Genomic DNA, 27063 nt, shown 5'->3' on the forward strand with positions numbered 1-27063 from the left:
CTAGATTAATTGTGATGGGTTTGTGGGTATCGGTAAAATCCGATGCAAGCGCCGTTTTATTAATGTTCAACTTCCCCATATGTTGTTCCCCAGGTGCAATGAATGCACCATCATTATTTCGCCTTTTGTATTGAATACGGACGGAATCCGTGAGGCACATACAATTAACTAGTAAGTAGTTGTATGTTCCTAGGAAGTTTCTATATTTAACCCCCCTCCGCAACGTTTAAATCAGGGGTCTCAAACTCAATTTACCTGGGGGCCACTGGAGCTAGGGTCTGGGCAAGGCTGGGCCGCATCAAGTTTCCCCCCCCCTCAGAAAAAACACATTTATTAAAAACAGAAAAATATACAAACTTTTTCAGTGCTTTGGTTCCGATTTTCTACAATAAAAGCTCTGATAAAACATTCCACTGTTCTCAAATATCTTATTTTTTTATTTTTCTGCACAAAATAAGATGAAAAATAAATAAACAAATCAAGAATAAAGAAAATCAATCAGTAAAAAATAAATATAATAATAATAATAAAAGGGCAAATAATAAAAACTTAAGAAACCACATATAGTTGGTGGGTAGACAAATTATTTTTTCAGATTAAAATGAACAAAGCATTATTAGAGCCCTGTAGACATGACAAAACACGACTATAGTCACATTTATACTTTTTTTATTTACAACATATTGCGCAACTGCAGGGTCTTGAGACACATGCTAACTCGCAAACTAGAGAGCTAGCGACCTAAACGGTAGCCTTCAAGTTATTTCCTTTAAACTTAAATAGCCAAAAACTTACCACTTCCACACGGATAGGGAGGATAACTATTAACAGTTATTTAACCTTTAACATGAACATTAATCAAACGTAATAATTTTTTCTGGGTACATGATACCATACAGCATCCATATCAAACTTGCGCGGGCCGCACTAACATTAAACTTTCATATCAAGGCGGGGGCCTCAAACTAGTCTCCTGCGGGCCACATTTGGCCCGCGGGCCGCATGTTTGAGACCCCTGGTTTAAATGGTATGTTTGGAAACACTATTTATATTTTGAAATATTTAGCATTAGAGCACTCTGGACATCAAATAACAACCCTATAGTCCCCTTTACATTCTTATTACCCAATACAGTACATATGTACATAATAATAACAGGAAATAACACACATTAGACATACATAAGCATAACAGACTCACATGTTAGCATTGTGTGTTATCTGTTTGAATGAGTTTTCTCAATGACATATTTTTGAAAATTAATAATAGCCATAATTTATAAGTCTATAAAAAAAACGTAAGAGTAAAGCAGCGAAATGGCGAGGTATAACTGTGTGTTGTAACCACGACACAAAACGAAGTGTATAGGTGAGTGCGTACGACATTTTAATATATTGACATATACAGTCAACTTTAGCGTCTTATGTTCGTGGCGTCGGTCTGCGTATTGGCTCAATTCCCCAACGAGGCCAACATAGAGACCTTACCTCAACACACATGATTTCATTTTGCATTATTAAACGGTTATCAAACAGATGAGCTGAATTGCTTACCAAAGTAAGCATCACAGGCTGGTATGTTTACAGTAGAAATTAAATTGGAAGGCTTCTAAAAAATGTATGTTCCTCTTGCTGGAATGAGATTTTTCTAATAGCGAGTCCAGGCCTGAATGAGCACTGGTGTTTGACTGTGTATAAATTATTGACCAGTTGCTATTTCTGAAATATTGACCATGTTTGCAGAGGCTTTCCAGGCGAAAAAAGGCGTATTGGGTGTTTTAGAGAAAATATCATTAAATAATGAATAGGCAGTGTGAGCAGACACAAAGTAAGATTGACAGCTGCTGCGCCCCCTTTAGCACTTTAAGGTACATACATTGGTACTGGTTTTGTTTTATTTCAGTCTCTTACGCCAGCTCATATATTACTGAAATCCTTTGTTTCACTTTCTCAATCAAAAGTCGAGATGTCGTCGTAATAGTGGTCCATATTTTTAACAAACATTCTTATTCTTGCAAATGCTTAACCGAGTTTTACTTTGTCTGCGGACACAAAAAAAAAATACAAAAAACTAAAAAAAATTCTGGACTATAAGTCACTCCATAGTGTAAGCCACACAAAGCCAAAAATGCATAATTCGGTAGAAAAAAACATACATAAGTCGTACTGCAGTATAAGTCGAATTTTTGCGGGTAATTTATTTTTCAAACTACTTAACCAAAACAGACATTACGTCATCTTGGAAGGCAAGTTCTAACATTAATAAAAGAATAGAGAACAGGCTGAATAGGTGCAAGATATGTTAACACAATGCTTATTCAGATACACAAAAAATAAACATGAACAGAAAAGGTGTGCAGTGTTTTTGTAACATAAACACTTTTTTCATTTATAAGTCGCTCTGGAGTATAACTGTGACGTATAGTACGGAAAATACGGTATTTAATATTATATTATTATATTATATTTTATTTAATAATAAAATAATAAAATAATAAAATAATAAAATAATAATAATAATAATAATAATAATAATAATAATAATAATAAAATAATAATAATAATAATAATAATAATATTGTTATAATAATAATATTGTTATAATAATATTATTATAACTAATATTACTATTATTATTATTAGTATTGTTATAATAATAATATTATAACTAATATTACTATTATTATTATTAGTATTATTATATTAAATAAAATATAATATAATATAATAATATAAATACCGTATTTTATTATTATTATTATTATTAGTAGTAGTAGTAGTATTATTAGTATTATTATTAACTATTAATTATTGTGGTTTATTATATTTTATTTAATATAATAATAATAATTATTATTATTATTATTATTATTATTATTATTAACTATATGTGGTTTCTTAAGTTTTTTTATTTGCTGTTTTATTATTTTCTGTTTTTTATTATTTTTATTTTTTATTACTGATTCATTCTATTTATTTATTTAATTTATTTTTCCATCTTATTTTGTGTCTTAAGTTTTTTTATTTGCTGTTTTATTATTTTATTGCATTTTTTAATTATTTTAATTTTTTTGCTGATGTATTTTATTAATTTATTTAATTTATTTTTTTCCATCTTATTTTGTGTATAAAAATACAAAATTAATATATTTATAAGAGTGGTATGTTTTTTCAGAGCTTTTCTTGTGGAAAACCGGAACCAAAACACTAAAAAGTGTCGAGCATAGCAGAAGCAAAAGCTTTAAAGACAGTTTTTTTATTTTATTTTTATGTTTTTTTTTTTTTTATAAATGCGTTTTTTTGTTGTTGTTTTTTAAACCTGATGCGGCCCAGCCTCACTCAGACCCTAGCTCCAGTGGCCCCCAGGTAAATTGAGTTTGAGACCCCTGCTTTACATCAATGGAAGTGGAAGAATGTCAGCTAAAATCTCAACCAAACCATTTTTGAAAAAATTGAACAGAATTCAAATACAGTGAACAATGAAAACAAGCAAGCACTAATGTGAACCTTAGCATCGTTTTAAAGCTAAAACTTAGTAAGTATCATCCCTCTATTTGTAAAAGACGCTTCAATTACTCCTAAACTAATTACTGTCTGACAAAAAACATCAATGAATGTTTTGGTGTTTTTTTTCCTTGCATGAGTAACTTCTATTTTTGGAGTTCACACCAAGCTTTTCAAAGTGCAACATCAGCAGTTAGATGGAAGCATGCTGTCTCAGTGCCTTCAGCTGCCGTTATCCTCACCCCCCACCTAACCCCCCCCCCCCTTCCTTCTGCTCCCCTCTGAGAGCCGCTCACACTTTTTGAGCAGACTCAGTGTCATGTTGAATAAAAGCCCCCATGTGACGACAAATAGCTGAACCCAAAGGTGATGTAGGGTCATTCTATTCCACGTCTTTCTACTTTTTTTATTTTAAGACATCAAATAAAAGCTGTCTGTGCTTATGTAGTTGATGTGAAAGTCTGCAAAATAATTTTAGTTCAGTCATGTCCACATTTGAAGTTATTTTGTACAAGAACACATGCTGTCTTTTTTTGCAGTCGGTTCGCTGGAAGTTGGGTTTTTGGTCTGTGTGGTTATACATCGATAGAAAATGTGCAGAATAAATCCAATATCAAATTTACATTGGTGAAAAGTGCCCCCCCCCCCCATTTTCTACCACTTATCCTCACAAGGGTCACTGGGGTGCTGGAGCCTTCAGGCAAGAGGCGGGGTACACCCTGGACTGGTGGCCAGCCAATCACAGGGCACATATAGACAAACAACCATTCACACTCACATTCATACCTATGGACAATTTGGAGTCGCCATAAAATGATGTTATTTTATTTTTTATTCTTCAGTTTATTCCTGTAAAATTACAACTTTTTTTGTTAGAATGTGACCTTTTCCTCATAATATTTTGACTTTATTCTCATAAAAGTAGATTTGTTTTATAATTGTCATTTATAATTTATTCCCATAATATATATTATACATTTTTCTGCACCCAATTTTCCAAAAATGACAACTTTAATTGTTATTTTGTTTGTTTCTCATAATATTACAACTAATATAATAATATTACAAAAAAAATATATAGACAAACAACCATTCACACTCACATTCATACCTATGGACAATTTGGAGTCGCCATAAAATGATGGTTTTTTTTTTTTTTAGTTTATTCCTGTAAAATTACAACTTTTTTTGTTAGAATGTGACCTTTTCCTCATAATATTTTGACTTTATTCTCATAAAAGTACAGCTGTTTTATAATTGTCATTTATAATTTATTCCCGTAATATATATTATACATTTTTTTGCACCCAATTTTCCAAAAATTACAACTTTAATTGTTATTTTGTTTGTTTCTCATAATATTACAACTTTAAAAAATATAGACAAACAACCATTCACACTCGCATTCATACCTATGGACAATTTGGAGTCACCAATTAACCTAGCATGTTTTTGGGAGCATGCAAACTCCACACAGAGATGGCCAAGGGTGGAATTCAACCCAGGTCTCCTAGCTCTGAGACCTGCGCTCTAACCACTCGTCCGCCATGCAGCCCAAAACAAAACCAAATAAGTGAAAAAGTGCTAACATAAATCATAATCATGGCTTAAGGCTAGAAAGGAAACTTAACCTGGGCTCACATTGAATCCGTCGCTGGCTCTCAGGAAGTATTCCGCAAGAATGAAATCCCTGTTGTAGGCTCACATTAGCTCTGTGCGGTGCCTTTTGACGTCATACAATGAGTTAGTACAAAACCATATATTTTTTCATATTTATTATTATTAAATAGTGTTGAATTACTTCATATCGTTGTGAGCCAAATCACCAACAAGCGGAACTTCACCGAAACTGAGGTGGAATTCTTAGTTGTAAAAAAAAAAGCTACAAATATTTGTGCCAAAGTGAAAGTTTTTCACAAAAAGCTGATTTTGTCCTTTTTTAGTTGGGAACTGATATTTTCCTGAAACTTACCTATGCTCTACTGCTGATTACTAAAGAATCTTTTGGTAGGCCCCATGTTTATATAGCCATAGAACACAATATGGGCTGCACGGTGATCGAGTGGTTAGCGTAGCTAAGAGACCCGAGTTCAATCCCACCCTCGGCCATCTCTGTGTGGAGTTTGCATGTTCTCCCCGTGCATGCGTGGGTTTTCTCCGGGTACTCTGGTTTCCTCCCACATTCCAAAAAAATATATATGTTCAGGTTAGCATGCTAGCAATGTTAACATGCTAGTTTTAGCATGTTAAAACAGAGTACAGTACAGTAGTGTCTACCTACAAAAATGGCTTAAATCCTACTATGCTAATGTTAACATGTTACCATAGAGCATTATAGATGTGTCTGCCCATGAAAACATCTAAAATTGTACTATGCTAATATTAGCATGCTAGCAATGATAACATTAGCATGATGAGTGCATATATGTGTCAACCCATAAAAATAACAAAAAATGCTACTATGCATTAACATGGTAGCAATGCTAACATCAAAATGTTAGCATGCTAACACCTAGCATGATAATGCAATGTTTTCTTTTCTCCGGGTACTCCGGTTTCCTCCCACATTCCAAAAACATGCTAGGTTAATTGGCGACTCCAAATTGTCCATAGGTATGAATGTGAGTGTGAATGGTTGTTTGTCTATATGTGCCCTGTGATTGGCTGGCCACCAGTCCAGGGTGTACCCTACGTCTTGCCTGAAGACAGCTGGGATAGGCTCCAGCACCCTCTGCAACCCTCGTGAGGATAAGCGGTAGAAAATGAATGAATGGTCTGGAATGGCCAAAAAAATGTGTTTAATAGTTTTTATTTTTATAAAATAGCAATGTTTGTTCGTACATTGCTTAATGAAAAAGGTCATATCAGTAAAATGTCTGTTTAAACTTCTGCCATCCACCATCACAGTTTACTTTTTTTATGTACTACATACACAGTCATCTCTGGAAGCCTTTTAATTGTAATTAAGCGTCTGACATATCTGATTTAAATATGATTTATGTGTTGCCATTGTTAATTTCCCCTCCGTCCTTTCCAACCACATAAATCCAGCAGCACCATAAAATAGAGCCGACAGTTTGAGCCCAGGTCCTTATTTAATGTTGAAATGATTAAAAAGCAATTATATCGTCATGTAGCTTTCCACCGGTATCGACAGCGTAACATGACAAACGAGACTTGAGTAATGGTTGCGTGTCGAGTTTAATCAATGTTTAATTGCCTGCTAAGCAGTGCAATTTCAGACAATAGTGACGTGGGCTCGTTAAATGCAGACGGAATACATCACATCATCTTCAGGGTTCAATGCCAGAGTGGGGATTCAATTCGGTAGACTGCCAACTCCATGATATGGGAAGGGAGATGTTGGAAAATATTATTGTATTGATAAGACAGCCGTAATCAAGCATATATCTTAGAGGGGTTATTATTATTAATTGTGATGCATCGGATGGATGGATAGATTGAAAGCGTAAAAAGTCAAATATACCTTTTAGCTCATGAGAGAAGAGAAAGGGTAGTAAAAAGAAGTGCAGAATGTTTTTTATTTTTTTGGGAGGGGGACATTCTAAAAAAAATTGCCTGCATTAATCCTTGAGGCCTCCTAGAGGTCTAAAATGCTCCCAAAGGAAGGTCAACTAAATTTCACTCTAAACCACTCTAAATGTTCACTCAAAATTTAGAGTGGTTCATATGCGGTATGTTCACTCAAAATTTAGAGTGGTTCATTCCCGGTATGTTCACTAAAATTTCGGGTGGTTCATATGCGGTATGTTCACACAAAATTTAGAGTGGTTCATTCTCGGTATGTTCACTCAAAATTTAGAGTGGTTCATATGCGGTATTCATTCATTCATTCATTTTCTACCGCTTTTCCTCACGAGGGTCGCGGGGGTGCTGGAGCCTATCCCAGCTGTCTTCGGGCGAGAGGCGGTGTACACCCTGAACTGGTCGCCAGCCAATCACAGGGCACATATAGACAAACAACCATTCACACTCACATTCATACCTATGGACAATTTGGAGTCGCCAATTAACCTAGCATGTTTTTGGAATGTGGGAGGAAACCGGAGTACCCGGAGAAAACCCACGCATGCACGGGGAGAACATGCAAACTCCACACAGAGATGCCAGAGGGTGGAATTCAACCCTGGTTTCCTAGCTGTGAGGTCTGCGCGCTAACCACTAGACCGCTGTGCTGCCCCCATATGCGGTATGTTCACTCAAAATTTAGAGTGGTTCATTCCTGGGTTGTCACTCAAAATTTAGAGTGGTTCATTCCAGGTGTGTTCACTCAAAATTCAGAGTGGTTCCTTCTCGATATGTTCACTCAGAATTTCGAGTGTTTCATACCCGGTATGTTCACTCAAAATTTAGAGGGGTTATTCCAGGTATGTTCACTCAAAATTTAGAGTGGGTCATTCCTGGGTTGTTCACTCAAAATTTAGAGTGGTTCACCTTCCTTTGGGTGCATTTTAGACCTGTAGGAGGCCTCAGGGAAGACCCTAGACATGTAGACATGAGACTATATCTCTCAGCTGGCCTGGCCTGGCGTGGGCGATTGTGTCTGCAGAATGACACACTACACTCAAGGGCAAACCGAGTGGTTGGGGTATGCACAAGAGTATGTTGAAAAACTGAAGTAAACTTTTAGAAAATGCTTTCTTTTGAATGAGCTCCGAAATTGTACACAATGAAGACGTGTTGTGAGGGACTTAAGGTCGCATTTCAGTTGCATTGCAATATTTTTATGCGTGATGTTCATTTTGAAACACGGGCAGCAGTGGAATTTGCATAACACTATCGCGCTACAATAAAAAATGTACCCTTGTGAACATTACATTGTGAAAAATCCAGCAGGATTTGGCTGACTGTGTGTGTGTGTGTGTGTGTGTGTGTTGTGTCAAAAATGCATTCTGATGCTCGGTATTCTTCCGGCCTTAGCCAAGCTTCTGGGGTTCATTGTTTGATTCTATTAGGCAGCGAGACACAAGCTCCCCTCATGCCTGTCACGGATTCATTCCTGCAAGTGCAGATGCTTGAATATATTAGTGGCCATAAAGCAATTGTGCACCATAATAATGAAATTGTATTCCCTGCGTGAGTTTTAATATGGAACTTTTCTTTTGTATGCACATTACCACCAATCAATATGTGTGTGTGTGTGTGTAAGGGATTGTTCATGTTGGTTCTCATGCCTCAATGTGTTTTTCAGTGCTGCCTACTTTTGATTGTTTGTGATGATTTTCTTGGTCTACCTTTCTGTCCAGGTTCTGTCTCTGGGCGCCGATGTGTTGCCGGAATACAAGCTTCAAGCTCCTCGCATCCACAGTTGGACAGTATTGCACTATAGCCCCTTCAAGGCCGTCTGGGATTGGCTTATCCTGCTGCTGGTCATCTACACCGCCATTCTGACACCTTACTCGGCCGCTTTCCTCCTAAATGACATGGTAGGTGTGGGTCATGCTCGGGATGTGGGATTCTGGATTTAGCACAGAATTGTGATCTACACCCTTGTTGTTTGTTTTAACAGATGCATTCAATGAGGTTGTTCTGTGGGAAAATATGTTATCTTGCTGGAAATTCATAATAACAATGACATTAGCCGAATACTTTGACTGGGGATACATTTTACTAGCAATGTTCGGTTACATAACCATAGTACCATGGCTTCTCCGAAATAGACCTCATTTAATTTTGGATCAGCTAGCTAGCTAGCTTGGTGATATTTCATATCGACACCACAAAGCTTGCAAACCACCATACTGCTGTACAAGTTATCACCCCCATTTCGAAAGCCGAAGCACTCCCACATATCCGATTTTAAGCACAGAGGTTCTGAATTATCGTCTACTGCCATCTTTCTTGCATGACTGTTTGAACCCAAAGAGGAAGACCTCAGCGGTAACGTGCTTATGCTAGCAATAACGACAGTAGTGGCTGTAAGAACGATATACTAAATATAGATTTAAGTCGAGTTGCAAGTTTGACGAGTCCAAAGTCACCTCTGCCTGCTCAAAACAGGCTCAAAACAAACATTACAGAAACTGAATGGTTGGGTATGATTATGACCCAAAACACCACAACATCATCTCGGGTCTGGAGGGAGCATTGCTGGAAGAATATAATCAGATTTTTTATTACACCAGAAATGAAAGTTACCCAGCCATGCTAGCGTCAGTGTGGTACAGTTAATGTTAACCATTCATGTGTTTTGGTTCTGCCCAAATATCACCAATTTTTGGAAGAGGGCATGTAAAACTATAGAGAGGATTTTGGGTTACAATGTGACTTTTTCATGTGACATTGTATCTGGGCCACCTTGTGTTAAGGAAAGATAGGTATTTATATCAAATCACGTTGGGAGCATTGGCGGTTGAGTGGTTAGCACGCAGTACTCACAGCTAGGATTATAGGGTTCAATTCCACACTCGGCCATCTTTGTGTGGAGTTTGCATATTCTCTCTGTTTTTTGAGTGAACATACTGGGTATGAACCACTCTAAATTTGGAGTGACCATACCGGGAATGAACCACTCTAAATTTTGAGTGAACATACCAGGTATGAACCACTCAAAATTTTGAGTGACCATACCGGGAATGAACCACTCTAAATTTTGAGTGAACATACCGGGAATGAACCACTCTAAATTTTGAGTGAACATACCGGGAATGAACCACTCTAAATTTTGAGTGAACATACGGGAATGAGCCACTCTAAATTTTGAGTGAACATGCCGGGTATGAACCGCTCTAAATTTGGAGTGAACATACCGGGTATGGACCACTCTAAATTTTGAGTGAACATACCGGGAATGAACCACTCTAAATTTTGAGTGAACATACCGGGTATGAACCACTCAAAATTTTGAGTGAACATACCGGGAATGAACCACTCAAAATTTTGAGTGAACATATCAGGTATGAACCACTCTAAATTTTGAGTGACCATACCGGGTATGAACCACTCTAAATTTGTGGACACGGTTCACGGACAGAAACCAAGGAAATGAGTCAAATTGCACCATGACAAGAAATGTGAAATAACTAACTTGTAAACTGTTTTTTTGTTTTGAGTTTGTTTGTATTGATGTTGACGTTTTGTTTAAAAAAATTGAAAAAATAAAGTAACAAAAAAAAAATCCACAGATAATTGCATCTCAACTGTATATAGAGTATAAATTATTTTGGATATGGCACCTTTTGTCATAATGTATTTGGTGACCCATTATTGTTGTCCAGATCGTGTATGTTCACCTACCTGCAGGCGGTAGACTCTTGAGATCTGTCCTCTAATTTTAGCAGCCTGATAATGATCTTCTCGTCTTTTTCTATCATCCTTTCATCTCAGGAAGAAGCAGCCATGCAGCGATGTGGTTATTCGTGTTCTCCTCTCAATGTGGTGGACCTCATAGTGGACATTATGTTCATTATCGACATCCTCATCAACTTCAGGTCTAAATGATATCTGACCAGCAGTTACAGTCGTGCAACCTGTGTCGTTTTGGTTGTGACCGATTTCTTCTTCACAGGACCACGTATGTCAACTCCAACGATGAGGTGGTGAGCCACCCGGTTCGTATCGCCGTGCACTACTTTAAAGGCTGGTTCCTCATTGACATGGTGGCCGCCATTCCCTTTGATCTTCTCATTTATCGCAGTGGAGAGGAGGTACGCCACACTGGAGAGAGGGGGGAAGGAAGGAGAGATGTTGAGATGTTAAATTATTTTTATTGTAAAATATTTATTGCATGATTAAAAAAAATACTTATAGGCCTAATTAATAACCTTTTGAGTGTTATTGACCTGTCACAATATTTTAGGAACCTTATACAGTTTATGATTGGAACGTAGCTTTTCAGTCTTGAATGCAATTATAAAAAGTATGAGAATTAATTACATTAAAAGTTTGGGCTTCCTTTATCTTCCTGCTTTCATTTCAATCCTGAATCTTTATAATAATAACAATAAAAATAATAAAAATAATACAAATAATACAAATAATACAAATAATACAAATAATAACAATAAATAAAAAAGTAAAAATATAATAAAATAATAAAAATAATGAAAAAATAAGTAAAAAAATAATAATAATAAAATAAAAAAAATAAAAAAAGAAATGCAACATTTAGTTTATGTACCGTTTATTTTTTAGATTTTCAAGTGGGCCCTGAGTCAGTAAAGTTTGGGAACCCCTGTTGCTTATATGCTAGGACTACGTTAAAAAGCCATAGCATTTCAGTATGTGGAATCAAACTACGGAATGGATTGAGTAAGGAACTCAAACAATGCACAATGATGAGACAATTCAAGAAACAATACAAGCAGTTGATGTTTGCTAAATACAAGGATGAAGAGTCTTCAACCAGTCATGATGTGCTATATATATATATATATATATATATATATATATATATATATATATATATATATATATATATATATATATATGTATATGTATATATATATACGTATATTGACAGTTACTATGCTACCTATTATGTCATTGTATGGTCACATTACCTCGTACTTCGATACGCGACAAAAATTTAAAAATTTAAAAATTTAAAAATTTAAAAATTTAAAAATTTAAAAATTTAAAAATTTAAAAATTTAAAAATTTAAAAATTTAAAAATTTAAAAATTTAAAAATTTAAAAATTTAAAAATTGTACAGGACAAAAAAATAAAAAATTTAAAAAATGTAAAAATTTAAATTTTTCTAAACATTTTTAAAAATAGATAATTAAATAATTAAAAATAAATTAATTAATAACTTTAACTATATTAGGAAAGCAGGAAGTGAACAAATGTAACAGTTACTGATTGTAAAAGTACCAGATGGAGGGGTAGGATTTAATAAGCTTTGCTTCTTCCTACTCCTTTTGGACATGTGGAACTGTGAACTGATTATGTGATGCATTCAATTGTAATCTGATGCATGTTCAAATGAAATTAAACCATTACCATAAGTCTCTTTGGAGTATAAGTCGCAGGAACAGCCAAACTATGAAAAAAGTGCGACTAAAATATGCTAGGAATGGCTAGTTTCCGTTTCAGTTTTATGCCAAACCCCATAAATAGTTTGCAGTGTACTTTACTGGCAGAGTACTTCTGTGTGTGTGACTAGAAACGTGTTTGTCCTCACGGTAAATAACAAAATAACTGTATGCTGAGGATAATCTGCAATTTCTCGGCTCAGTGGCTGTTTCTGGACAGCATGACAGAAATGAGTTTACCCAAGCACTATTAAAATGTTGGGGAGCATCACCCTTTTCCGTGAAAATGCAATAAATAACATATGCTGATATTCAAACTTATATAAATGCCATTAAGCGGAGATTAAGTACCACTTAGATTTACCGTGGGCAGAGCTGCTGTGCGGAGTGACTCAATCATCCTCGGCATCGGTGCTTTTCCTTCTCATTAGGACGCATCCTCAGAGGGTCCCTTGCTTACTGACTCCACGTGAACCCGTTCCTCCTCGCCTCTTTCACACACACCCCCGTCATTAATTATCACCCTTGTCGTTTCACTTACACTTTCAGTTACTGCAATGGATCTAGCCTTAATGTTAGTTACTGCAAATGTAAACGTGTATCCATGCATATGCAGTGTGTTTCCGAAAAATGTCCTAAATTGAAAACATGTTGACAGCCTTCTACAATACATTTTTTCCTGTAGCGCTTTTCATAGCATTTCAACAATAAAGTGAACCCATCATTCCTTCACTACTCAGTCACACACTGGTGGTGGTAAACTATATCTGTAGTCACAGGTGCCTTGGGTAGTCTGACGCAAAATTGGTTAGACGACCTGCACATATAGTCACCTTTACGCTCTTATTACCCAGTAGAAATAGAAGAAAATAAGACATAAATAAGACAAGTGCGCATGTGTGTTGCTGTAAATGTGTTCCCCTTCAAGGGGAGTTAAATGGGAGGCAGACAGGAAGTGACGTCAGGAGTTCTGAGTTGACTTTTAGTATGCCATTGTTTAGTAGGGGTGGATATCGGTACCGACCAAATGAAAAGATACCATGTTTTGCTTCCTCGATGCTTGAGTATCACAGAAATAAGTTGTATTTCAAAAGTATATGTACACACTAAAACCTACCTGTTGAATATCACAATGTTCTCAAAGAAGACTTACATGTACCACATGTCCAAAAGGAGTAGGAAGAAGCAAAGCTTATTAAATCCTACAGTAACTGTTACATTTGTTCACTTCCTGCTTTCCTAATATAATTTAAGTTTTATTTTTTGTTTTATTATTTATTATTTTTTATTATTTTAGTTTTATTTTACTTTATTTTATTAATTATTTTAATGTATTTTATTTAATTATTTTTTTGTCACATACCGAAGTTTATAGTTTATATATATAGTATATATAGTAGAATATAGTTTGATTCCACATACTGAAATGCTATGGCTTTTTAACGTAGTCCTAGCATATAAGTGTTTCAAATGTACTTCTTCCCTGAGATCATATTTCTCCTCTCTTGTAGAGAAGTATTGGATGACATTTTTAGCTAATTGGTTATTTTTAGCCTTACGCATTATTTTAGCTGTTTGAAGATGAACTATATCAGCAAGTTGAAGTATTAGTGATTTTAGAAATAAGGAGTTAGTATGTTCTCTGCAGGCGGCATTATGAATTATCCTTACTGACCTTTTTTGCAGTACATTTAGCAAGTGAAGATTGATTTTATAGTTATTAGCCCATATTTCCACACAATAAGTAAGATATGGTAGAACCAGAGAGCAATAAAGAGTGTGGAGTGATTTCTGATTGACAACTAATTTTGCTTTGTTCAATATTAAAATATTTTTGCTCATAAATTAAAAAAAGCTGTTTATGTTACATAAACACTGGACACATATTCTGTTCATGTTTATTTTTTGTGTATCTGAATAAGCATTGTGTTAGCATATCTTACACCTATTCAGCTTGTTCTCTATTCTTTTATTATTGTTAGAACTTGCCTTCCAAGATGACATAATGTCTGTTTTGGGCAAGTAGTTTGTAAAATAAATTACCCGCAGAAAAATGTGACTTATACTCCAGTACGACTTATGTATGTTTTTTTTTCTAACTAATTATGCATTTTTGCATTGTGTGACTTATAGTTGAGAAAATACGGTATTTTTCTTCTATTTATGCATGTTTTTATTTACTTTTATTTACTTTCATAGTAATTACTCCCTATAAGTCTCATATTTGGTTGACCATTCGACCATAATCATCGGTTAGATGCCAGATTAGGTCCATCATCTAATCTTTCTTCTGACCTCGTCTCTTTTCCTCCTTCCAGACCACCACTCTGATCGGCCTGCTGAAAACGGCTCGTCTACTACGACTGGTCCGCGTAGCCCGAAAATTGGACCGCTATTCAGAATACGGCGCAGCCGTGCTCTTCCTCCTCATGTGCACCTTTGCCCTCATCGCTCACTGGCTGGCCTGCATCTGGTAAAATACAAAACACAACCACCCCATGCACCATCACATGCAATGAGCGTGCACACGTCAGCAATACTTCCTAGTGAACCTGCACATTATGGTGGTAATCTACAAAAGTGGATCAACTAAACCAGGCAACTGAATACAAAATTCAATCATTCATTCATTTTCTACCGCTTCTCCTCACGAGGGTCACAGGGGGTGCAGCCTATCCCAGCTGTCTTCGGGCAAGAGGCGGGGTACACCCTGGACTGGTCGCCAGCCAATCACAGGGCACATATAGACAAACAACCATTCACACTCACATTCATACCTATGGACAATTTGGAGTCGCTAATTAACCTAGCATATTTTTGGAATGTGGGAGGACACAAGGGGAGAACAGTGTTACCATTAATAATCTTTGTAGATTTTCTTTTTGTAAAATAGCACTTTATTCCTATGATATTTTGACTTTTTCCCAAATCTAATTTTCCAGAAATTACAACTTTATTTTGTTTTGTTTCTCATTATATTACAAACATAACACTTTTTTATTGAATCTAAGCTATTGAAATGACCTGCTATAATGATTTTGTAGCCCTAAAATTGTTTCATGTAATATTTTGACTTTATTATACCTGACTGCTGTGCCCCGCCCCGCACACAAGGGTGTGATTTAAAGTCCGTAAAATACGGTATATTTGATAATAATTGAAACATTTATCGAGCATCTTACTAGCATTTTTGCGATTATGACAAATACATCACATCAGGCCATCCAAAGCAATTTAAAGGCTCAAAGCAATATTTTCCTAGCTTGTTTGATATGAACTCTTCCAATAAGTATAATATGACATCCTATTAAATCATGGGTGTCCAAACTTTTATTGAGGGCCATATACTGAAAAATGAAAGGGCCAATTTGATATATATTTACACCAACACATGTATATATGCAAATAAGTTATATATATTAAAAAAAACTGCATTGCAGCTTTGTGCTATAAGTGAAAAAGCATATTAGTATGAACTTCAGTTTTTGCTATTTCCCTATTTTTCCCCAATTGATAATCTTTGTCGATTTTCTTTTCATAAAACATCACTTCATTCCTATGATATTTTGACTTTATATTATACCTTTTTGTCAAACCTAATGACAACTTTATTTTGTTTTGTTTCTCATTAAATTACAACTTTTAAAACATATTATTAAATCTAAGATATTGAAATGACCTGGCATTATGATTTTGTAGTCATAAACTTGTTTTATGTAATATTTTGACTTTATTCTCGTAAAAAAGCAGTTTTTACTGTTTTGGAGTCGCCAATTAACCTAGCATGTTTTTGGAATGTGGGAGGAAACCGGAGTACCCGGAGAAAACCCACGCATGCACGGGGAGAACATGCAAACTCCACACAGAGATGGATGATAGTGGAATTGAACCCAGGTCTCCTAGCTGTGAGGTCTGCGCGCTAACCACTCGACCGCAGTGCAGCCTGACCACAAAATGTAGTTTTTAAGTAAAACGTATGCAAATCTACATAAAAAAGTGACTGCCTCACCTGTTAAATCATAACTTTACTGATATTGAGAACCGTCAGTGTGGAAAATGTTCTCATTTCCAAACGTTGGTTAAGGTCAGTGTCCGTGATTCAACCATTAAATCGACCTGGAACCGACAAAAAACAATGCTGAACAAAAAGAACGTTAAGGCTCGTCTCAATTTTGCCAGAAAACATCTTGATGATCCCTAAGGGAAAATATGGTGGTGGTAGTGTAATGGTCTTGGGCTGTTTTGCTGCTTCAGGACCTGGAAGACTTGCTGTGATAAATGGAACCATTTTGCTGTCTGCCAAAAAATTGTTGGTGACCTCAAGCTGAAACCAACTTGGGTTCTGCAGCAGGACAATGATCCAAAACACACCAGCAAGTCCATCTTGTGAGACGTGTTGTACGGCATTTTTTGGTAATAGGTTCGCATTATGCATTTTTTAATACATTATGGATTATGGATTAATACTTTTTCGTAGCATACACTGTATTTCTGAAAACATATAACACAATATAGGCAAGCCTATACAAATCCTTCTTCTTTAGTGTATTCAAACTATGGTCATGTATGGTCATATCACCTCGTACTTCGGTACGGGACAACAAAATAAAAAAAAACTGTATTATGGAAAGCAGGAAGTGATCAAATGTAACAGTTACTGATTGTAAAAGTACCAGATGGAGGGGTAGGATTTAATAAGCTTTGCTTCTTCCTACTCCTTTTGGACATGTGGAACTGTGAACTGATTATGTGATGCATTCAATTGTAATCTGATGCATGTTCAAATGAAATTAAACCATTACCATTACCATAAGTCTCTTTGGAGTATAAGTCGCAGGAACAGCCAACCTATGAAAACATGTGCGACTTATAGTCCGTAAAATCCGATATGCTAAAATGTGCAAGGAATGGCTAGTTTTGGTTTCAGTTTTGTGGCAAACCACATATATTCAAACTCCTATTTGTCAGCGTCACTAAGACTCTTAAGGAGTCAGCTTTCGAAAGATGGTTCAAGAAGAGCTTTACATTAACTTTGACAGGAACTTTTTTAGGCATTTGAGCCAAATAAAATCCTAAAAGTAGAAGGGGTGAAGTCCCCTTTCACAAGTGCTATGACTGAGTGGCAGATGGTATAATCCGTCAGCTGGGATAGGCTCCAGGTCCTGAACAAGATGAAGCGTATATCAAATTGATCATTGGATGGATGAACTGCAGTGGAATAAGAACATAGAGAAGGATGGATGGATTTATAGCCGTGAAAAATTGAAGAGTGGCTATTTGGTGCATATCTCCGTGTTAAGGTCACGATTCGGTTCATTTGGAGCTAACAAGCAATACATAAAACTGCTTAGCTTTTGTGAAAACATCATTACTGAGTTTTAAAAACAAACAGGTAACTACTGTGACTGATAATTCTCCAAATTTTTCCATCAAAAAATCTGATTACAAACCCCAAAACAGTAACTAGATGAGTTTATTAAGCAGTTGCTCCAGCTATGTCATCACATGACTAGTATAGGACACGTGCTTTCAATTTGATGTGCACTCAAAATCATAAAAAAAACATGTAGAAAGATAATTGTACAATGTAAGGTTCATGAAAACCTGATAACAGTTGTGATGAAAGGACACCATGTGATTTTTACCATGTTAATTTAACTTAATGCTTAATTCATGTGGCATGATTTGGCCCCATAATGTAGCCTAGCTTCTTGTTTTGCAACAGAAAGCACTAATTAACGCGTGTGATGGCAAAGGACACGAAATTAATTGTTTTTTATGGGTTTCGAAAATTTCTGGATTTTGCTGATATTGTCTGTGTAGTAATAAAAAAACATGTAAAAAGATAACTGTACAATGTTAGGTTCATGAAAACCTGATAACAGTTGTGATGAAAGGACACCATGTGATTTTTACCATGCTAATTTAACTTTATGGGTTTTTTTATGGGTTTCGAAAATTTCTGGATTTTGCTGTGTAGCATAAATTGCGTACGTATTTTGGAAACGCCACATCAATGATGTCCATCTCAGAGACATTCAATAAAACCAAACTATTCCAGTTTTTTGTGTCCCATTTTCCCACAATATCCAGGATTACCAGGATTGATTACCAGGTTTTTTGTACTGTCATCATTCAAGATCTGTAACCTTGATTATTCCCAGGTATGCCATTGGGAACGTAGAGAGGAACGGCTCTATTGGGTGGCTCCACACGCTCGGGGACCAACTGGGTAAACACTTCAATGATTCCATTCCAGGTACTTATTTCTGTTAGCCTTGGCGGGTGAAGTTTGAAGTACTGTATGGTTACCTTAATAAAACTTCTCTGGTACTCCAGGTTCGGGACCTTCCATCAAGGACAAGTATGTTACAGCTCTGTACTTCACCTTCAGCAGTCTGACCAGTGTGGGTTTTGGAAACGTCTCCCCCAACACCAACTCGGAGAAGATCTTCTCCATTTGTGTCATGCTCATAGGATGTAAGTATCTTGGATGTAGGATGTAAGTATCTTGGATGTAGGATGTAAGTATCTTGGATGTAGGATGTAAGTATCTTATCTGTACTCCATGCAATGCCTGTTGGCTAATACAGAAGGAAAAATAATACAAATAAGTACTCTGATATCATTCAGTATATTAGGAATGTGCAAATAAAGCACAAATATGTCATGTCCTGCCTTGGGCTAGTTGCTACTGGACTACCCAGCATGCCTTGCGGGCATTTTGTAAATAACAGTTAAAGTTACTTTGTATCAACGCTAACTTCCTATTTCCTCCAAAAAGCGCTAATGTACGCCAGCATCTTTGGGAACGTCTCAGCCATCATCCAGCGTTTGTACTCCGGCACGGCCCGCTACCACACCCAGATGCTTCGAGTTCGAGAATTCATCCGCTTCCACCAGATTCCCAACCCTCTCAGACAGAGGCTGGAGGAGTATTTCCAACACGCTTGGTCCTACACCAACGGCATCGACATGAACGCTGTGAGTATTTCGGTGATCCACATGTCTTAACCGTGTGTACACCAAGTCTCTGCATCAAATTGAGTGAGTGTTCCGCATGAATACGCACGCAAAAAGGCGAGAGGAGTATTTTGAGCCTGCGTTGTACATTAATAGGATGATTGGAAGACTTTGTCTCAGCATGCATGGTCCGACAACATCAGAGAAAATAGGAATGATGTGAGTATTATAAATAGCACACACACACTCCCATCTCATGCAAACAAAGATTGGCAGGAGGGGCGGGCGATATTGGAAATTCTGGTATTGATCCGATACCGAGTAAACACTGTGCAGGGGCGATAACGTCGATATCATTTGACTTGACATTTTCGCTCTGCAAACTAGGGGTGATGGGCGATACTACAAATGTAAGAGAGTAAAATACAGGGTGATTTATGATTTGAATATGATTAGAATCAGAAGAACACACAAACAATGACGGTAGTCATACAAATGTTAGCAATAAACTAGCAATAGCAATAAACAACAACTAGCAAAAACAATACAGTCGATCCCCACATATTTGTGATTTAACATTTGCGACCAATAAAAATATTGTCCAATAATTAGTCCATACGCGGCACGGCGGTCAAGTGGTTAGCGCGCAGACCTCACAGCTAGGAGGACCAGGGTTCGATTCCACCCTCGGCCATCTCTGTGTGGAGTTTGCATTTTCTCCCCGTGCATGCGTGGGTTTTCTCCGGGTACTCCGGTTTCCTCCCACATTCCAAAAACATGCTAGGTTAATTGGCCACTCCAAATTGTCCATAGGTATGAATGTGAGTGTGAATGGTTGTTTGTCTATATGTGCCCTGTGATTGGCTGGCGACCAGTCCAGGGTGTACCCCGCCTCTCGCCCGAAGGCAGCTGGGATAGGCTCCAGCACCCCCGCGACCCTCGTGAGGAAAAAGCGGCAGAAAATGACTGAATGAATGAATGAATTAGTCCATTGGGAGTGACCAGGATGGATAGGATCAGGAACAAGTACTTCAGAGGGACATTACATGTTAGAGGCCTTGGAGATAAAGTCAGAGAGGCCAGACTGAGATGGTTTGGAGGCAAGATAGTGAATATATTGGTAGAAGGATGCTGCGTTTAGATCTTCCAGATAGGAGGTGTAGAGGAAGACCAAAGAGGAGGTTTATGGATGTAGTGAAGGAGGACATGAGGGTAGTTGTTGTGAGAGACACAGATGCAGAAGACAGGGTTGGATGCCGAAAGAGAAAGAAGAAGAAGTCCATTCATTGGAGGACCTGAGTTCGATTCCCCCCTCGGGCATCTCTGTGTGGAGTTTGCATGTTCTCCCTGTGAAACCGGTACTCCGGTTTCCTCCCACATTCCAAAAACATGCTAGGTTAATTGGCGACTCCAAATTGTCCATAGGTATGAATGTGACTGTGAATGGTTGTTTGTCTATATGTGTCCTGTGATTGGCTGGCGGCCAGTCCAGGGTGTTCCCAGTTGGGGTAGGCTCCTTTATTCTCATAATATTTTGACTTCATCGTAATATTATAACTTTTTACCTATAGTTTCTCTCTTTATTTCATTATTACTGTTTTTTTTAGTTTTCGTGTTAAATTATATTTTCAATTATATTTCATATGCACTAAGGGGTAATAAGAAATGGCCTACAGGTAAAAAAATACTGGTCTGAGAATGCAAATAACAACCAGTGGGGATATACTGTATATTAAAAATATATCCCAATGTAACAATATCCACCCCCCCATGACTCCCTTTTATTACATGTTTTTTTTAATAAAGCCAATTCTGCAGAATAACTAAACAAAAACAATACCAAATAATAATAGCAATAATGATCCAATTCTGATACTACTCTTGGTGTCAATATTATGGACATTTGGATCGATCCGCCCACCCCCAGTTGGCAATACTTACACATGGAAATGAAACATGATCGAATAATTCTGTGGAGTTGAACACGTAAGCACACCTGTCAATGCACACAACGAAATGCTGGTACACTCACTCATAAACGGGCGAACTCTGTCTGAACTCTGTTTGGTCCATGTCCTCCGCTCGCGACCACTGGCAAGATTGCTTTGACGTGGCTGTGACACTGGACACACACACACACACACATGACGCATATACGCACACACACATGACGCATATACGCACACACACATGACGCATATACGCACACAACTCCAATCATAAACATGTCACCTCGCTCGGTTCTGCTGACATGAGTGTGCTCCAGTCGATGGTGTTTTTCCAAGGCATGTCTTCATAATCCAACCGCTTGCCTGTTGTCATTCCAGGAATGAATTTACTGGTGCTCAGCTACAAGCTTTCAGACCAGTTATAGTGAAGGAGATGTGGTCATTGTCTGTAAACAATAATATAATTTCACAAGAAAAACATTTTTAAAAATGGGAAAATCAGCAGTAATTTTACAAGCATAAAGTCAAAATATTAAGAGAAAAAAGTTGGAATCTAGCAAGAAAATGTCGTAATTTTACAAATGTTATTTTAGTAGCATAAAGTTGGAATATTAGAGAAAAAAGTCAGAATATTATGAGCAAACAAAACAACGAATACTGTCATTTTTGGAAAATTGAGTTGCGTAAAAGGTTCTGAAAATGAAGTCAACCTATTATGGAAATAAAGAAGATAATTATGAGAAGTAAATAGTCAGAAATAAAAAAAATAAATAGTAAAAATTGCTTTCATTTTACAAGAATAAAGTCAAAATATTAAGAGAAAAAAGTTGGAATCTAGCAAGAAAATGTCGTAATTTTACATAAATAAAGTTGTAATATAGTGAGGAAAAACAATTATTATTTTTATTAGAGAAAAAAATCGGAATATTATGAGCAAACAAAACAACAAATACTGTCATTGTTAGAAAATTTTGTTGCGTAAAAAGTTCTGAAAATGAAGTCAAACTACTATGGGAATAAAGAAGATAATTATGAGAAGTAAATAGTCGGAAATAAAAAAAAATGGTAAAAATTGCTTTCATTTTACAAGAATGAAGTCAAAATATTAAGAGAAAAAAGTTGGAATCTAACAAGAAAATGTCATAATTTTACATGAATAAAGTTGTAATATCATGAGGAAAAACAATGTTATTTTAGTAGCATAAAGTTGGAATATTAGAGAAAAAAGTCTGAATATTATGAGCAAACAAAACAATGAATACTGTCATTTTTGGAAAATTGAGTTGCGTAAAAAGTTCTGAAAATGAAGTCAAACTACTATGGAAATAAAGAAGATAATTATGAGAAGTAAATAGTCGGAAATAAAAAAAAATAGTAAAAATTGCTTTCATTTTACAAGCATAAAGTCAAAATATTAAGAGAAAAAAGTTGGAATCAGACAAGAAAATGTCGTAATTTTACATAAATAAAGTTGTAATATCGTGAGGACAAACAACGTTATTTTAGTAGCATAAAGTTAGAATATTAGAGAAAAAAGTCGGAATATTACTATGAGCAAACAAAACAATGAATACTGTCATTTTTGGAAAATGTTGTTGGGTAAAAAGTTCTGAAAATGAAGTCAAACTATTATGGGAATAAAGAAGATAATTATGAGAAGTAAATAGTCGGAAATAAAAAAAATAAATAGTAAAAATTGCTTTCATTTTACAAGAATGAAGTCAAAATATTAAGAGAAAAAAGTTAGAATCTAACAAGAAAATGTCGTAATTTTACATAAATAAAGTTGTAATGTAGTGAGGACAAACAATGTTATTTTAGTAGTATAAAGTTGGAATTTTAGAGAAAAAAGTCGGAATATTATAAACAAACAAAACAACAAATACTGTTATTTTTGGAACATTGAGTTGCTTAAAAAGTTCTGAAAATGAAGTCAAACTATTATGGAAATAAAGAAGATAATTATGAGAAGTAAATAGTCGGAAATAAAAAAATAGTAAAAATTGCTTTCATTTTACAAGCATAAAGTCAAAATATTAAGACAAAAAAGTTGGAATCTAACAAGAAAATGTCGTAATTTTACATAAATAAAGTTGTAATATCGTGAGGACAAACAATGTTATTTTAGTAGTATAAAGTTGGAATTTTAGGGAAAAAAGTCTGAATATTATGAGCAAACAAAACAACAAATACTGTCATTTTTGGAAAATTGAGTTGCGTAAAAAGTTCTGAAAATGAACTCAAACTATTATGGGAATAAAGAAGATAATTATGAGAAGTAAATAGTCGGAAATAAAAAAATAAATAGTAAAAATTGCTTTCATTTTACAAGCACAAAGTCAAAATATTAAGAGAAAAAAAATTGGAATTTAGCAAGAAAATGTCGTAATTTTACATAAATAAAGTTGTAATACCGTGAGGACAAACAATGTTATTTTAGTAGCATAAAGTTGGAATATTAGAGGAAAAAGTCTGAATATTATGAGCAAACAAAACAACGAATACTGTCATTTTGGAAAATTGAGTTGCGTAAAAAGTTCTGAAAATGAAGTCAAACTATTATGGGAATAAAGAAGATAATTATGAGAAGTAAATAGTCAGAAATAAAAAAAATAAATAGTAAAAATTGCTTTCATTTTACAAGCATAAAGTCAAAATATTAAGAGAAAAAAGTTGGAATCTAACAAGAAAATGTCGTAATTTTACATGAATAAAGCTGTAATATCGTGAGGACAAACAATGTTATTTTAGTAGCATAAAGTTGGAATATTGAGAAAAAAGTCTGAATATTATGAGCAAACAAAACAATGAATACTGTCATTTTTGGAAAATTGAGTTGCGTAAAAAGTTCTGACAATGAAGTTAAAGTATTATGGAAATAAAGAAGATAATTATGAGAAGTAAATAGTCGGAAATAAAAAAAATAAATAGTAAAAATTGCTTTCATTTTACAAGAATAAAGTCTAAATATTCAGAGAAAAAAGTTGGAATCTACCAAGAAAATGTCGTAATTTTACATAAATAAAGTTGTAATATAGTGAGGAAAAACAATTATTATTTTAGTATCATAAAGTTGGAATATTAGAGAAAAAAGTCGGAATATTATGAGCAAACAAAACAACAAATACTGTCATTTTTAGAAAATTTTGTTGCGTAAAAAGTTCTGAAAATGAAGTCAAACTATTATGGAAATAAAGAAGATAATTATGAGAAGTAAATAGTCAAAAATAAAAAAAATAATAGTAAAAATCGCTTTCATTTTGCAAGAATAACGTCAAAATATTAAGAGAAAAACATTTTGAATTTAGCAAGAAAATGTCATAATTTTACATGAATAAAGTTGTAATATCGTGAGGACAAACAATGTTATTTTAGTAGCATAAAGTTGGAATATTAGAGAAAAAAGTCGGAATATTACAGCCCTAATGAGAATAAGTGCCATAGAAATGCTTATTTTTATGGGTTTTTTTTTTCATTTGGCTGGTGAATTAATCACAAAAGTGTTAATTTATTTTCAAATAAGGATGCCTCATGTAACATACATGTAGCATCACATATCTTTGACATTAATTAGTAGTACTTTAAGAAAAATACTGTGATAAAGTACATCCATATTCCTTGAAGCACAAATACACATATGCCCTAACAATATGCACTTAGTCACATAAAAACATCACTCAAGTGTCTAATTTAGCCCTCATAGGACACAATATTTCATTATTGATATTTAATTTCATTTTGGTATCATAAGTGATGAGGCTGAATGGGATCCTTATTGAGTTCTATATGGGTTCAGTTCATCATAGCATGTCAAGCAGGTGAATTAGGGAATGTTTACTGTAATGGTTTTTATTATGATGAGGAATGTGGGGAGGGGGAGGGGTGCAATCAGAGTGGATATTAGCGCATTCACGATTCAGCAATCGTGGCCCCGCAAATTAGCTGATTTTTTGTAGAAAACACATCTCATTCACTACGGGTCAGTGGGCGTCTGATAATGATCGGAACGGGTGGGACGCATGAAGAGGGAATGATTACGATGACTACACTACTGGTGTCAGAAAATGTCCAAACATCGAAACACAGCGACCCGACTAACTGTGATATAAAGTAAGTCTATTGGGGATCACAATAGATGAAAATTGAGTTGCGTAAAAAGTTCTGAAAATGAAGTCAAACTATTATGGGAATAAAGAAGATAATTATGAGAAGTAAATAGTCAAAAATAAAAAAAGAATAGCAGTAAAAATTGCTTTCAATTTACAAGCATAAAGTCAAAATATTAACAGAAAAAAGTTGGAATCTAGCAAGAAAATGTCATAATTTTACATAAATAAAGTTGTAATATCGTGAGGAAAACAATGTTATATTCATTGCATAAAGTTAGAATATTAGAGAAAAAAGTCTGAATATTATGAGCAAACAAAACAACAAATACTGTAATTTTTGGAAAAATTAGTTGCGTAAAAAGTTGAGAATGAAGTCATTATTATTATTACTATTATGGAAATAAAGTCCTAATTATGAGAAGTAAATAGTCGGAAATGTAAAAAAATAAATAAAAAAAAAACAGCCGTAAAAACGCTTTCATTTTACGAGAATAATATCACCTCGTACTTCGGTACGTGACAAAAAGATTAATTAAAAAACAAAAAAATATATACAAAATAAAAAAAAATAAAATTAAAATAATAAAGTAAAATATAATAAAACTAAAATAATAAAAAATAAAAAATAATAAAAAAATAAAATTATATTAGGAAAGCAGGAAGTGAACAAATGTAACAGTTACTGATTGTAAAAGTACCAGATGGAGGGGTAGGATTTAATAAGCTTTGCTTCTTCCTACTCCTTTTGGACATGTGGAACTGTGAACTGATTATGTGATGCATTCAATTGTAATCTGATGCATGTTCAAATGAAATTAAACCATTATCATTACCAAGTATAAATCACATCCGTAGACCTACGACGAGAGAGAAACATGGTTATATGACAAGGCCGGCCAATGAAGGTTGAAATGAATAAAGCATCTTGAGAGAGATGAAAGTGAGAATAACGGCGAAGGAGGGATGTAAGGTGGGTGTTGGATGTACTCTTGTGTTCTGTTCAGTCAGTCACATCGTTATGAGAGGTCCATTGTTGTCGCCTAAAAGGGTCGCTGCTTCCTCTGCTTGTAGCAAACTCATTAAAATTGCACCTATTTTTCACATTAATAACACTCTACGGACCTGCACGGTTTCCTCCCGCCTCGTTTTTAAGTGAACCTCAAGAAATAAACACACATGCATTGTTTAAAGGCTCCCAAACTGCTGATGCATGTCCTTGGAGTGGAACATTGAATAACTTTAACGACACACACAAACCCCCCATGGTAGGACATAACACATGAAACAATGGTGTAACACTGGCTTTGTTTTTCCAACTTGGTGGATATCATCAATTTCTGCAGTCATCGGAGTCTACTCGCTCCGACAGGAGTTAGGTCAGGATGTAAAAGACGGGAATCTCTGGCTGCTTCATCCGCATGAACCTAGAACCATTTGCGTTCCAAGGAAAATGATAGTGGTGATACGATACGACACACCGAGTGGAACAAGTACAAGTATACAATCATGTCAATCAAGTCGCCCATCGCTAATTTGAATGTT

At 35.3% G+C, this 27063-nt stretch overlaps 1 protein-coding gene across 3 annotated transcripts in view; it reads left to right on the forward strand.

Annotated features, from left to right (window-relative positions):
* The window catches only part of kcnh2b (potassium voltage-gated channel, subfamily H (eag-related), member 2b), a 274228-nt gene that overhangs the window by 234701 nt on the left and 12464 nt on the right, over window positions 1-27063 (forward strand). For 2 of the 3 annotated variants that reach the window (XM_058059603.1, XM_058059605.1), the window contains 8 exons: window positions 8771-8950; window positions 10851-10954; window positions 11032-11170; window positions 14819-14973; window positions 18665-18759; window positions 18840-18980; window positions 19285-19484; window positions 19620-19682. In XM_058059603.1, the coding sequence (XP_057915586.1) occupies window positions 8771-8950; window positions 10851-10954; window positions 11032-11170; window positions 14819-14973; window positions 18665-18759; window positions 18840-18980; window positions 19285-19484; window positions 19620-19682 (1077 nt within the window). The remainder of the gene's footprint in view (window positions 1-8770; window positions 8951-10850; window positions 10955-11031; window positions 11171-14818; window positions 14974-18664; window positions 18760-18839; window positions 18981-19284; window positions 19485-19619; window positions 19683-27063) is intronic. The other variant, XM_058059604.1, reaches the window with a different exon arrangement.

Source organism: Doryrhamphus excisus, chromosome 21 (genome assembly GCF_030265055.1).
Source record: "Doryrhamphus excisus isolate RoL2022-K1 chromosome 21, RoL_Dexc_1.0, whole genome shotgun sequence".
Classification (NCBI taxonomy): Eukaryota; Metazoa; Chordata; class Actinopteri; order Syngnathiformes; family Syngnathidae; genus Doryrhamphus; species Doryrhamphus excisus.